The 15254-nt window shown below is 41.1% G+C and overlaps 1 protein-coding gene across 2 annotated transcripts in view; it reads left to right on the top strand.

Moving 5' to 3' along the window:
* ube2g1a (ubiquitin-conjugating enzyme E2G 1a (UBC7 homolog, yeast)) overlaps nt 1–15254 on the top strand; it is a 51174-nt gene that overhangs the window by 16438 nt on the left and 19482 nt on the right. For both annotated transcript variants that reach the window (XM_059972949.1, XM_059972948.1), the window contains one exon: nt 9959–10061. In XM_059972949.1, the coding sequence (XP_059828932.1) occupies nt 9959–10061 (103 nt within the window). The remainder of the gene's footprint in view (nt 1–9958; nt 10062–15254) is intronic.

The raw sequence follows: 15254 nt of genomic DNA, 5'->3' as shown, positions 1-15254 counted from the left end.
GAACGGAAAGTGGATATGGTTGACATAGAAATCTGGTGTTTGTTAACTTGGAACTTTGAGTCAGAAAGATTGGTTGTCATCCACATTGTTGTTTCCCAGTAATTTCGTATCATGGTACAGTATTTGAAAATCTAAAATTGCAGAAGTGGATTTGAAGTAGAAGTGAATCAGCAAAAGTTTTTGGTTAGGTAGCATTTAGGATATGAGAAAGTTAGTGTTTCAGGTTGAAAATTTGATTCAGGTTTTCTGACATGAATATTCAACTCTGCCTCTGCACAGCTGTTGTCTGACCTGCTTGGTGTTTCCAGTGTTTTCTAATTTCTTCCTTTGTCACAGTGACCCATGTTTTTTTATTCTGTCCCTTATTTTACTCAACTGCTTGCACTGGACCACCCCAAGACTGATTATACGTGGAAGTTTATCTTCTCATAACCATAACATTTTTCCTCCATTTAATTTTGTATTAAAATTAAGTTTTTCTTGTCTATACCCTTGAAACTTGGGCTTGACAATAAATTTAATTGCAATAGTGAGTATTGCAGCTTTCTATTTATTAAAAAAAGTTAGTCTGTCCCGAGACTTATAGGCTCATCAGGCCGGTGCTTATGCCGGTTTCCGTGGCGTGAAGCAACTGAGAGCACCTTCAGTGTGCTTTGTCACATTCTCAAAGAATTGAATCAGGCTCATGAGCAATGACCTTCACTTCAAAGCCATGTTGGCTATCCATAATCAGACTATGCTTCTCCAAAAGCTCAAATCCTGTCTCGAAGAATCCTTGCCAATAGTTTGCCCACTATTGAAGACACCATATCTATAGTTCCCAGTTATCCCGATTGCCTTTCCTGAACAAAGGAATAATATTTACTGTCCTCCAATCATCTGGTATTATTCCTGTGGCCAGTGAGGATGCACAAATTATCACCAAAGGCCCAGTTTCCTGCAGTAATTTGGGATATGTCCCAATGGCTTATCTAAATGTTTTTCAGAAGTTCTAGCACATCATCTAACATTGACATGTTCAGCATATCAGCCTGTTTTATGCTGTCCTCAAGTGTCTAGGTCCCACTAAGGGCTCACTAAGGACTTCCTCTACCTCCTCTGATCCCAGACATGTTTCTTCTACAATTCCAGATTGGCTCTCCCCTCAATGTAGCTATCTCCCTATTTTTCACATGCATGTGGAACACCTTGTTTTCCTTAATCCTACTTGCCAAGGCCTTCTCATGCCCCCTTCTAACTGTCCTAAGTCCATTGTTCAGTTCTTCCCTGGCTCCATTGTAGTCCTTTGCAACCCTGTCTGATCCTTGCTTCCTAAGCTTTGAGCTTCTTCCTTCCTTTTGACTGGATATTGCACATTTCCTATTGATGATGGTTCCTTCACACTAACATTCTTTTCCTGCCCAAATGGGACAAGCCTATCCAGAACCCCACGCAAGTGCTTCCTGTACCTCCACATTTCTGTTGGCCATTTCCCTGAGTAAATCCCTTCCCAGTTTATGCTTCTAAGTTCCTTAATAGTATCAATCTACCCTTCCCTGATCCTCTAATAGTTTGACTGCAAGGATAATTTAAGTTCTATAGTTGTATTCATTACCTCAAATGTACAAGATTATTTCCAATAAATAATAAAGTAATATAGGAAATGTTAGATTAGGTTCAATCATCTTGATCAAATGCCTTTCTTCCATTAAGATCAGAATTGATTATTTTTTTGCTGACCGCATAATGTTCACTTCCAATCACAACTCTTCAACTGAATAGTTTAGGTATCTAATAAAGTAGCCTCTGAGTTTGTTCACTGTGTTCTGCTGCTGTAGCCGATAAACTTCAAGGTTTGATGGGTTGTATGTTCAAAGATGCTCTTCTGCAGATCATTGTAACGGTTATTTGCTTTCCTGTTAGCTTGAACCAGCTTAGTTATTCTCCTCTGACCTCTCATTAAGGCATTTTTGCCCACAGAACTGCCACTCACTTGATGTTTCATTATTGCACCATTCTCTATAAACTCAAGAGACTGTGTGCATGGAAATTTCAGAAAATCAGCATTTTGAGATAATCGAGCCACCCCTTCTGGCACCAACAATTATTCCATGGTCAAAGGCTCTTGGATCACATTTCTTTCTCATTTTGATGCAACAACTGAACCTATTGACCATGTCTGCATGCTTTTGTACATCCAGTTGCTGCCACATAATTGGTGATTAGATATTTGCATTGTGAGCAGCTGTACAAATGTACTTAATAAAGTGACCACTGTGTATGTCATACTTTCAGGCAGTGAATGGGGGGGGGGGAGGGGCGGGGGGAGCAAAGCTGCCGACCAGAAACAAAGTGCTAGAAATGCTCAGCAGGTCAAGCAGCAACTGTAGTTTAAAAACAATTTTCTGGGTCTGTGACCCTTCGAGGTTTGATGTTTTCAGATATAAAACATTTCTTTACGTGCTGCCTGACTGGGATTTTTCCAGCATTTTCTATGCTGTATGCAGGCAATGCTGGTATTTAGTATTCACCACAAATCCACAGATGGGTTCTGGCCCAAAATGTTGACAGTTTATTTCCCTCCGTAGATGAGATGCTGCCTGAAATGCTGAGCTTACCAAAAATGCCAACTTGGGTAATTCTTTCCAAAGGTGATCAGTAGCTAGCTTTCATAAACTATTTACCCTTGGCAAGCTCCCCACCATCAGTATGCTTTGGGTGGGGGGCATCACTGCATGACAAGCCTCATAGAATTTTCCAGTGATTATTATGACCCTGACATGTACAGCACAAGTCAAGGGCACGTTTGTCTTTTTGCCTGATCAGTCTAGATCTTCTAATTAAAAAAATACTTGTATAGTGTTTCAGTGATCACAACAGAATATTTACTTCCACAAGGAGCAGTTGAATTTTGGTATGCTACTGCTATCACCCACCACTTTTCTCCCCACCATTGTGTTCTCTCTTGGATAATCTTGCAGATAATTTAAGGTACCTAGCCAAGGGGTAATTGTTTGCTCTTGATCCGGAATCCAGTAATTTCTGGGTAGCTACCCCATTATTTTTTTTTAATTTCCAAATTAAAGGGGGACCCACTAACACAAATGCTGTACGAACGAGGCGCCTGGACTAGATGGGAGCATGTGGAACCTCAAGTTCACCTGGACAGAGCTCTGGAGAGCCGAACCATTATGCATCAAGTTTCTCATCCAATCAGTCTTTGACGTTCTCCCAAGCCTGGCCAACCTGCAGCTGGGGCATGGCAATCACTCCAGCATGCCAATTGTGCCAGAAGAGGGGCACTTTAGAGCATATCCTCAGTTGCTGCCCAAAGGCATTGGGGGGGGTGGGGGGGAAGGGTGGTACTGCTAGTGCCATGACCAAGTCCTAAGGTCTATGGCTGATGCAATCAGCACAGCAGTTCAAGACAGCAAAAATCAGCATGTCTCCAAACAGTCCATCACCTTTATTAGAGCCGGGGAGAAGGCTCAACATCGGCCTAGCTCCTCGAGAGGGCTTCTTGCCAGTGCACAAGACTGGCAGCTCAAGTTCCCATTGATCATCGCAGCTACTCCGCTCTGCCTGGACATAATGTTAATATTGGAGTCTACAAAGCAAGTGGTGCTCCTGGAACTTGCTGTCCCCTGGGAAGACTGGATTGAAGAGGCCAACGAGTGCAAGAGGGTTAAATAAACAGATCTTGTTGCAGAATGCTGGAAAGCTCGCTGTAAGCCAGTTGAGGTTGAGTGCTGGGGCTTTTCTGGCCATTCATTACAGCGGACTCTTAAACTCCTTGGAGTAAAAGGATTGCAGTGCAGAAGAGCCGCCAAGAACATTTTGGAGGCTGCTGAAAAGGCCTCGCGGTGACTGTGGATCCAGAGGGGGGGATCCATGGATTTGTGCACCACTTGGACACAAATCGAGGGCTGATCACCTGGGCGAGAGTGTCTGATGATTAAGGACCTGAAACATCCTACAACCCCGGGTTCATCACTGAAGATGTGTCCAAGTAGCACAAGAAGGTGTATTGTACAACTGAAGGAACTCAGCAGGCCAAGCAATGTCTTTGGAAGAGTATACAGTTGATGTTTCAGGTGGAGACCCTTTGGCAGGACACTTAGAGTCTTGGCCTGAAATGGTGACTGTACTCTTCTATGGATGCTGCCTAGCCTGCTGTGTTCCTCCAGCATTTTGCGTTGCTTGGATTTCCAGCATCTGTAGATTTTCTCTTATTTGTGGTGGGGTACCCACTGTGTTAGGAATCTGACATGAACCTTTACTGTTAAGTGCAGCAGCGAAATAGTGATCTCATTCTCTGAAGTGAACCGCAGGCTGTGTGCAGAGGCTGGTAAGGGGAAAGTGGCATTTCCTGCTTCTCGCCAGGATGTTCCCCAGTGAAAGTCATGTGGAGCTTAGAAGTTTAGGTTTAGAGAAAGGAAAATGGGGGGGGGGGGGGGGGGAGTAGAAGGAAGGTATTGACATCAAGTGAATAAATAGTCCAGATCTGGGGCCAGCAGGCAAGTGATCACGTAGTGCTCAAATTTAGCAATCTTCAGCCTGGTTTTCCCTTTGCCAACTATTGGGCAATAACTCAGATTTCTGGCAATCAGCAGATGATTTCAACAAGCTGAGTATGTTAGTATATTAAAATTATCTTGGACAGCAAAGCAAGAAGTACAATTTTTTTCAATTTAAACATTTTTCTAGAGCATGGGAAAGTTTGAAACCAATGTATTGGAAAAATTATAAACAATATTTTTAAAAAATTGAAGGAAATGAACATTCTATAAAAACTTAAGGGGTTAGTGATTGTGTTTTGCACAGAATTTTAAAAATTACTGTACAATGAAGAGTAACACATTTTAGTGAGTACAGCAGATACCCAAATGTCCTCCAGTTTATTTCCAAATGTCACATTGGATAAGATCCCAAAGCAACTTATCCTGTCAAGGAATTTGAAATGACAGATAGCAGTTTTCTGTTTAACTGTGTATGCCATCTACTTTCAGTTTTGTCCATTGTAATGGTGCACTTGAATTGCTACACTAAAAACTCCTGAATGGAAAATGTGGGTTAATTTGCAGTACAATGATGCAAAAACTACCTAAACTAACAAATGATGTGTAAAATTATCATGTAGGTGATCTTGAGCTGTTGGGTTGAGAATGAGTTCAGGCCAATCGGCTTCAGTTCAGAAGGGTCTATGCAGTGTTGTTATTGTTCATGATTCATGTGATCCTGTACACAAGTGTAAAGGAGAATGAAGTAATTGTTACTCCAGATCTGAGGCAGCATAAAGAACCCACAAAACGTTAAGTAGACAACAATAAAAATACCGCAATACTGAAGATGGCTTGTGTACACTAATTGTATGTCCATAAAGTGTCACCAAGCTGTACATAAGGTGACTGACAGGCAAAGTGGGTGGAGGTGTTGTTCAGCCTTTCTTCTTGGGGAAAGTAACCTTTTGAGTTTAGTCCTGGCATAGATGCTATGTAGCTTCCTCCATGATTTGTGATTTTCCAGTACTACTTTTTCATAGGTACTTGATGTCTGCTCTTTTGTCATTGCATGTGCTGCAAATGTACAGTTTTCAAGCTACCTGAAGTTTGATTTGTGCAGAGTTCAAGGAAATGTGAGTCATCTGACAGGTGTAATTATTTCAGTAATTTTAGACAATTCCTTATTTACTAGTTTGAAGTACAGATTAAAATGTACAGATCCTGAAATACAGAAATCTAATTGGATATAGCTAATTGAACATTTAGTGTTCATGATTTGCAGAAGCTTCCTGATTTCTTTGCAACTTCTGTATGTAGTTACTCAAGTCATGAGTCAAATGTTCACTGGGCCATGTAAAACTAGATTGGCAAGATCACATTTGTGTTCTTTATGCATTGCAGCAGGGGGCATTGAAAAGCAGGTTTAAAAACAGCCTATTTTTTCTGATCCCGTCTCTACATCATCGATTCAGTGGAATTCCGTTCTACCGCAGAAGTCTTGACACACAGTATTGAATCTTAATTTTTCGTGGCTTGGAAACTTGGTGCTCTTTTGATGATGCATGCCAACACTAAATGTCAAATTCCATTTGGCTAAGATTTCAAGCATGTAACTCTAACATTGAGTAACAAATTGTCATGCAGCCCTGGATTTGGATGAACCAACATTTAAATGATTTGTTCTTGATCTAGTTATCTTCATGAGTATGCTTTTGTTTGAGAGATCATGTGAGTAGCTGAGAGTTATTTGGAAAGCAGCATTGATCTTTAGTAGATTATAGAACAATTTGGATTTGGCTTTTTAAATTAACTGTTCCATGATTTGGTATAAACCTCTTTAAAGTAAGGTATTATCTGATCCAGTCTGTTTGCATCAGTACATACTCTACTCAACTACTTGAAGGATTTGAATATTGTTGCTGTATTCCTGTAGAAATTATTATTGGTAAAACTTGGGTGAGATTCTACTTTAAATGTTCAACTTTTCCCCACCAGAATAAGAAGTGTTAATATTTGGGAAGCACAACTGGAGGTAGGAGTTGGGGTGTGTATGTAGTGGTAAAATATTGGCTGATATTTGCAGTGAACTACTTGTAATGTTGTGATTTTGGAGCTGAAAATTTAGTTGTTTCAGAAACTCCAAGAACTTGCTCATGTTTGAGTGCTGATGAAACAAATGTTTGTTAATATTCGCTTGTTTGATCGTTTGACTGATTTTAGTTGGCAAGATGTTAGAGTTCATTATTAGAGAGGTTTTGGGGTACTTGGAGAGACATGATAAATGGGCCAAAGTCAGCATGATTCCTAAAGGGGGAATATTGCCAGACAAATCCTTGAAATAACAGGCAGCATAGATGAAAGAGTCAGTATTGAAACATTTACAGGCGAGGCTCACAAGAATAATCCTGGGAGTGTTTGATTGTTTGAACCTGTGCTCACTGGAGTTTAGAAGAATTGGGGGGGGGGGGGGGAAATCGCATTGAAACATGAATATTGAAATACTTAGTGGATGTGAAGAGGATATTCCCAATAGTGGGAGAGCCTAGGACCAGAGGGCACAGCCTCAGAAGTAACGGGCATCCCTTTAGAACAGATGAATAGGAATTTCTTTTGTTAGAGGACAGTGAATTTATGAAATTTAATGCCACAGTCAGTTATGGAAGCCAAGTCATTGGATATATTTAAAGCAGAAGTTGATAGGTTCTTGGTTGAGGGTGTCGAGTTACATGGAAAAGGCGGGAGATGGAGTTGAGTGGAAAATAAATCAGCCATGATGGAATGGTGGAGCAGACTAGATGGGCTGAATAGCCTAATTCCAATCCCATGGTCTGGTCTTGTGATTTGAGAGAAAGGATGTAATGGTGTTTTTTTTTCCCCCAGAGCTTCCATGTTATCTTTTCTTTTGTGGGTATCATACAGATTGGGGTAGGAACTGGAGAAACTTGCATGCTGGTTCAGCAACTGAATATTTAGATGGTTGATTTGGTTTCAGTCATCAAAGATGCTTTGTCCTGGACTGTAATGAACTGTTTGAATATTGAATATTCACTCAAGGCAAATGGAGCATATTCAGGGTTCTGATTGCCTAATGAGTGGTCTAAAGTTTGTTTAGAAGGTAACTCTTTAGCTGCAGAATGCAGAGTTAGTATCACGGTTCTTGGTAGTGTGGAGGAGTAGGAGGATCTTGGTCCATTTTCATAGATCTCTTGAAGTTGCCACTCAAATAGATGGTGGTTAAGGTGCATGATGCACTGACCTTCATTAGTCAGAGGATTCCTTCGGGTAAGGTGGCGGTATGCTTGGACCAAATGGACACTCTGGGTCCAATTGAAGGTGTATTTGTTTGTCCTTTTTTATGATTGTAAGTCACTACTGGATATTAAGAACATCAGGTACTGCAGGACTATCCCATCAGCAAGTTGCTCAATGTCAATGGAGCTGGACTTGCTTGCATATCGTTGTGTTGTCACCTGGACTTATTGCGCTCTGTGTCAAGACAGTGTTGAACATTGGTAGTGTATAATACTGTAAATCTGGTTCATTGGCAAGACTGACAGGGAACTGTATTGCCTCAGTTGCAGTAAAGACTAGGCCCATGCCACAAGTTCACTGGTTGTAGTTGCCCAGGAGTGGAGATGCTGGAGGCTGCGTGGGAGTGCAGAACCCTCTGTGGTTGCGTTGGGGGCTGGCCCCTTCTGTCAGTGCTGCCCTGCAGTGTTTCTTCAGCGGAAGAACAAGATGAGCCGTCAGTCTCCGGTCATGCCATTCAGTGACTTGGGTTATGCTGCTTTTACTTTGTGGCTATGTTTTTATGCAATTATTACCAACAGCACATATGGTTATGTGTTTTGCTGCTTCCTCCTGGAGGAACATTGTTGTATTCATGTATGGGTGAGTAATTGAACTGGAACATGAACTTGGGTCATGAGTTCAAGAGTCACTAGGTGATGTTGCAGCTCTATAAAACCCTGGCTATGCCACACTTGGAATATTGTGTTTAGTTTTGGTCACCTCATTATAGGAAGAACTTGAAATCTTAAGTGGGGGGGGGGGGGGAATACAGAGGCCATTTAGCAGGATGCTACCTGAATTGGAGAGCATGTCTTATGAGGATAGGTTGAGTGAGTTGGGGCTTCCTCTTTAAAAAGGAGGATGAAAGGTGACAAACGTAGAGGTACACAAGATCAGAGGCATAGATCAAATCGTTAACCAGAGTTTTTTTTCCTGGTGTGGTAATGGCTGATAGAAGGGGCATAATTTTAAGGTGATTGGAGGAAAGTGCAGGGGATGTCAGAGATAAACTTGCTGTGGGTACATGAAATGCCCTGCTAGGGATGGTGGTAGAAGCAGATACTTTAGGAGCACTTAAGAAGCTTAGCCATATATTTTTCTATCCTCCATGTACCTATCTATGTTGGAGGGAAGGGTTAGACTGATTCTGAAACACTTGGCCCAGAATATTGTGCTGACTGTTTAACCTACTTCATTCTATTAGGTGGAGCACAGAATAAAAGCTGAGTCACATTACAACATTAGGCTTCAATGGTGTAAGTTGGTTGTTCTCAAAGTGGGCAATTCCCTGAGGGGTACTAGAGTTTCTAAAGGGGCTATTGTGGGTGCACCGGGTAGCAAAGGGCACCTGTGAGATCTAAGAAATGAATTGCTCCTCATGTTTCTCCCTTCTCTCCCCCTCCCTTTTTAAAATCTACTCCCATCTTTTTTCCTCTCTCCAGTCCTGCTGAAGCCCAAAATGTTCCCTGTACTTTTTTTTTCCCACAGATGCTGCCTGGCCTGCTGAGTTCCTCCAGCATTTTGTGTGTTGCTTATTACAGGCATTTGATCCTCGTTACCTCAAAATTACAATGATGATATAATCAGCTCACTCTTGCTAACCCATTGCTCTCTTAGACTTGAAACACATTATAGTTGTTGAAAAGCAATGTGACACTTCTTTATTTAGCTATCATAGATCATTTGTATTGAAGAAATACAGGTGTCCCCCACTTTACGAATGTTCACTTTATGTCGCTTCGCTTTTACGAAAAATTTTCCCGTATAAATTAATGGTTCTTCACTTTATGCCATTTCAGCTTAAGAAAGGTTTCATAGAAATGCTCCTTGTAAATGGGGGGGACACCTGTAATGTTATTTCCAAGACTGGCCTGTGTATTGTTACTGTTTGCTACCATGGTACAGTGTTAACTATTACAATTCCTACTCTAATCGTGCAGTGGGGGTAAAGTTAAGAATCTACCTTTTCAACTGGTCTTGACCGCATTTCTCTAGTCCGCTGACCAACTGAGATATTGCTGCCCCACTTTATGTACCATCCAGCAGAGTCAGGTTTTGCCTGAGCTATGATAATGTCATAACTTTCAAATTTATTGATTGCAGTGGTTGAGGTTGGACTTAAATGTTTTTGTGAAATATTGGAAAATCAGTAAACTGTAGCTATTAACCATTTTTTGTCATCTTAGAGCTGAACAAAAATCCTGTTGATGGTTTCTCTGCTGGATTGATAGATGACAATGACCTATACAGGTGGGAAGTACTTATCATCGGTCCCCCTGACACTCTATAGTAAGTATTGAACAAAAGGCATGTCTTGAAGTGTCATTATGCTATGCTTTTACACTGAGATTTCTAAAGTAGATATGCTGACAATGTTTCACAATTGACAAAGCAAGCTTTGGTTCTGCTTAACATGAATTTTGCTTTTGGCTGTGATGGATGCTGTGACTGAATGATCTAGCTTTATGCAGATCTTAATTGGTAAAACCAAAATGCTGCATATACTGGAAGTTCTCAGTAGATTAGGCATTTTGATTTCAGTTTTATAAAAGTTGGAGATGACTTTAAAAGTACTAGATGTGCTATGAAATGGGTGATCTACAATTGTGCTTAAAGGGGAGAAGAGAACAAAGGAGACTGCATGAATTCAAGTTGCGTAACATCCATGGTAATGGGCAAAAGAAGCATGGATTTAGAGGTTACTTTGACATCTACAAACTCACTGACTCCCACTGTTTCCTTGACTACGCCTTTTCCCACCATGACATTTCTGAGTATGAAATTCCCTCTCATTTCCTCCATCTCTGCCGCATCTCTCGTGATGAGTCTTTCCACTTCAGGACATTCAAGATTTCCTTTCCTCTCCAAAGAAGGGGTTCACATCACTCATTGTAGCTCCCACCTGCATCTCCTCTTCTATTTCCTGCACATTTTCCCTCTCCAAGGCACAACAGAAGTTCTCCTTGTCTTCAGATGCCACTCAGTCTATGCATCTAACATCTTCTCCACAGCTTCTGTCATCTCCAAAGGGATCCCAGCACCAGGGACATCTTCCCCTCCCCTTTGTTTTACATGGGGATCATTCTCTCCTTGTCCCTCCTCAGATTTTCCCCTTCCAGTTAGATTCTTGCAACAGTTGTTACGTCACCATTTCACCTCATTCCTGCCCTAAGCAGTCCTTCAAGATAAGGCAGTCCTTTGCATGTCATTCTGTACAGTTTATTTTGACCAGTGCTCTAGATGCAATCTCCTCTACTTCAGTGTGACCTGGTGCAGATTGGGGAATTGCTTCAAGCAATTTCACTCCTTCTGCCATAACAGCTAGGATCTCGTGGTGGTCAGGTTATTTTAATTCCATGACCCACTCTCACACTGACAAGTCTGTTCATGACTGCCTTTACTGTCAGTTGAGACTAGATGCAAATAAGAGGAACAGCATCTCATTCTACCTCATTCAGCATCTCAAACCTGACAGAATGACCATCTGAACATGAGGAAATCTGCAGATGCTGGAAATTCAAGCAACACAAAATGCTGGTGGAACGCAGCAGGCCAGGTGGCATATATAGGAAGAAGTACAATTGACATTTCGAGCTAAGACCATCTATTTTTGACGTCCAGTGACTTCTCTGTCCCAATTTATTTTTTTCACTTGTCCAACTGGTCCACTACTGGTCCTCTCAATCTGCCTATCACCCCACACTCCTCCCTCCATGAGTTGCTCTAGACCAAATTTCTAGCATTTATAGCCTGTTGTGTCACCTACATGTAAAAGTACTCAAAACCATTGTAGGGAACAACTTTGACTATAGGTTTGTCACTAAATGTGATCCACCTAAAGCTAAGCTCTCCAGCAATAGTCATGTCCCATACTGCTTACATTAGAAGGATAAGCTGCTGTTCTTTAGTATTGCCTCAGTGGAATCGGAGGTGGTCCTTCAGACCAAGATGGAAAATTAAACACAACAATGCAGGCCCTTCACTCATGATATCGTGCCAAACTTTTAACCTACTCAAAGATGAATCTAACCTTTTCATGTAGCCTTCCATTTTTCTTTTATCCATTTGCCTATCTTGGTCTCTTGTATGTCACTTGATTCTCTGTTTATAAATGCCCTAACTGCTCAACCCCCATACTTTCCTCCAAACTTGGTTATGCCCCCTCAAATTAGCTATTTCCACCCTGGTAAAAGTCTCTAGCTGCCCACTTGCATTTGCCTCTTATCATCCTGTACACTTCTAAGTTGCTTCTCGCCCTAGCTCACCCAGCCTACCCTTGTAAGACATGTTTTCTGATCCAAGTATCAACCTGGTAAATCTCCTCTGCACTCTCTCTTCAGAATCCTTCCTGTAATGAGATGACTAGAATTGAATACAATACTCCCAAGTGTGGTCTAACCAGAGTTTATAGAGCTGCACCATTATCTTGTGGTTCTTGAACTCAATTTGCTGACTAATGAAAGACGACCCACCATATGCTGCCTTACCCACTCTATCACCTTGCTCTGCATCTTTGAGGTACCTATGGACATGAACCACAAGATTCCTCTTTTTGTACACACTGTTAAGAATCCTACTGTTTAATCTTTTATTCTGCCTTCAAGTTCAACCTTCCAAAGTGAATTGCTTCAAACTTTTCTATCTAGCTCTATCCTATCAATGTCTCATTGTAACTTGAGAACCTTTTTCACTCTCCACAATTCCACCAACCTTCCATGTCATTGCAAACTTGCTAACCCACCCTTCCATTTCCTCATTCATGTCATTTATAAAAATTGCTAAGAGCATGGGTTCCAGAACAGATGCCTGCAGAACACCCCTGGTCATCAACCTCTGTACAGAAAGTGCTTCATCTATCATCACTGCCTTCAGTGGACAAGCCATATCTGAATCCACGCAGCAGAGTTTCCCTGGATATCATGCTTCCTAGTTCTTCTGAATGAACATTCTATGGGGAAACCTTTTAAAATGCCTTGTACACCATATAAGCTGCTCTGCCTTCAATGTTTGTCACTTTCTCAAATAATCCAATCAGACTGAAGCGTGAGCTTCAAAGGACATTGACTATTCCTAATCAGACTGCTTCAGATGCTCACCAAACCTGTCTCTAAGAATACTTTCCAGTAGTTTTCTTGTCACTGATGCAAGACTTGGTGGCCTATACTTTCCAAGGTTATCTCTGTTACCTTCAACAAAGGAATAACATTTGCCACCCTCTAATCCTCAGTTTATCACAGTCTGAGGAAGTTCCAGCAGATCCTCTTTCTTAACGTCAACACGTTCTAGCGTATCGGCCTGCTTAGTTCTGCCTCAAGCATCAAAGTTCCTCTTACTGAATACTGAAACAAAGTATTCATGAAAAACCTCCCCTGTTGCCTCCAACAAAGGCATGTTTGAGGCACTTTATCCTTGATAAGTCCTACCCCAACTAGTTGTCCTCCTGTTCTTCATGTATAAGTAGAACTCCTGGGGGCTTTCTTTAGTCTTTCTTGCCCTCTCCACTGCCCGTCCTTCCTCATTCTCTACAGGCTACATCTATCTTTACATCTATTGCCCCATTCTATCACTCTGGTTCCCATCCTTCAACCAAACTAGTTTAAATCCTCCCCAAAGGCTCTAGCTAACCTACCTGCAAAAATATTGGTCTCCCCACAAGTTCAGTTGTAACCTGTCCCTTTTGTATAGCTCATTCCTTCCCTAGAAGAAATCCTAGTGATCTAAAAATATGAAACTCCTCCCTACACTAGTTTTTCAGCCACACGTTTATCTGCTAAACATAATCCTAGTTTTTACCCTCCCTAAGGTGTGGCATAGGCTGCAATCCAGAGATTTCTACCCTTGGGGTCCTGCTTTTCAGCTTCCTATCGAGGCTTTATGTTCTGTCTTCAGGATGTCATCCCTTTTCCTACCTATGTCATTGGCACCAAGATGTACAAAGAACTGGCTGTTTACCCTTACCCTTGAGAATGCAGTGAACCTGATCTGAGACATCCTTAACCCTGGGAGGCAACCAGGAGAATGTCACCTCCACAATCTTTTGTCTGTTCCCCTAACTATTGAATACCCTATCGCAACTGCAAGTTCCCTATTTTAAAAGGACTTGGACTGTGGATTTTTTAAATTTAAATGGCATTGTCAGCAAAAACTTTTGCCTTATTTGAGAAACTAAGGTTACTGTATGAATTATTTTATGGAAAAATATGATTACATTTCTGTTCATTGTGACAATGCTTATTTTTCAGATTTTGATGCATACTTTTGCATCTTAAGTTGTACGTATACTCCCATGCTGTCACACCACAAAACTGCATTGTGATGCATCTTGTCTACCTCAAAACTTGGATAAATTTAATTAATATAACAAAGGATGTGACCAAATTACTGCACTCTGAAAACTGAAGAGTGTGGTGTGTATCTCTGCAATGCTGTGCCATTCTATGAAATTGACAAGTTGCTAATTGAGGAACACTATCGCTTGTCCTTTTCATAATAAAATACTCATTAGTGATTGGTACATAGAATATTAACATGTCTTCTCATCAGCTTCTCATTTGGGTGCACTGCTACAAAATATGGAATTCAAATATATTCCTGGTTCTTCCCTTGCCTACCCCATCAGAAATGGATTAATCATTCATACTTTTCCTCATAGAATAGGAATCTAATTAGTTGCAAAGTAAATGTCTGTGCAGTGAAACTCTTGATAATGAGTTTTCCCCCTTGAAAGAGACATTAAATTCTATCAGAAATGGAGCATTAAGTGTGTTAAAGGAAAAAATCTGATTAGGTTTCCAAGTGGAACATTAACAGACTAGGGAGGTTGGGTGTTGGAGGGGGTGGTAGCTATTATGATGGAATTGGTAGAATGGGAAGCATCTAGCCAAAGACAAAGATTTTAGTTTTTCTAGAGCTCAATTATGCAGCAAAGCAGCATGTTCCAAACTGGATATCTGATTACAAAGGCTTTGGAGAAGTTTGAGATTTTTCTTGAAGGACTATATTTTCAAGATGTGACAAAAAGGTAGTTTGGGGGACCAGAGTTTACGGATGTGAAATGCAAGTGACGAGTCTATATCTAGATGGGAAAGAACAAAACCCAGGCAAGTGTACCAGAATGTGAAGCATTGAAAAGATTTGGAAAGGAACATGAATAGATAATGTAGTTTGTGATGTGGATTAAGATTGTTCAGTTCTCTGGCAGATACTGAATTTTATCAAAATTCAAGCTTCCTTCTGGTCTCTAAATGCCTCTAGATGGACATCAGCTGGTGATCTTCCCTTCTGATATAAATGATGGTATCCGTCCGTCTCGAAGGACAATGGAAATATAGTGTACAATATGGGACAGTCAGTTCTGTCACTGTGAACAGTGGCACTTGAATGACCTCTTCAGGGTACAAGCCTGGGAGGAAAGTAAGGAGATCTTGGTATACCCAGTCAAGATCCCCCTCTCGGCCTCAATTGTGTAGTCCAAAGGAAAAT

The sequence above is a fragment of the Hypanus sabinus genome, chromosome 6, assembly GCF_030144855.1.
Source record: "Hypanus sabinus isolate sHypSab1 chromosome 6, sHypSab1.hap1, whole genome shotgun sequence".
Lineage (NCBI taxonomy): Eukaryota > Metazoa > Chordata > Chondrichthyes > Myliobatiformes > Dasyatidae > Hypanus > Hypanus sabinus.
This window is presented reverse-complemented; position numbering and strand designations above follow the sequence as displayed.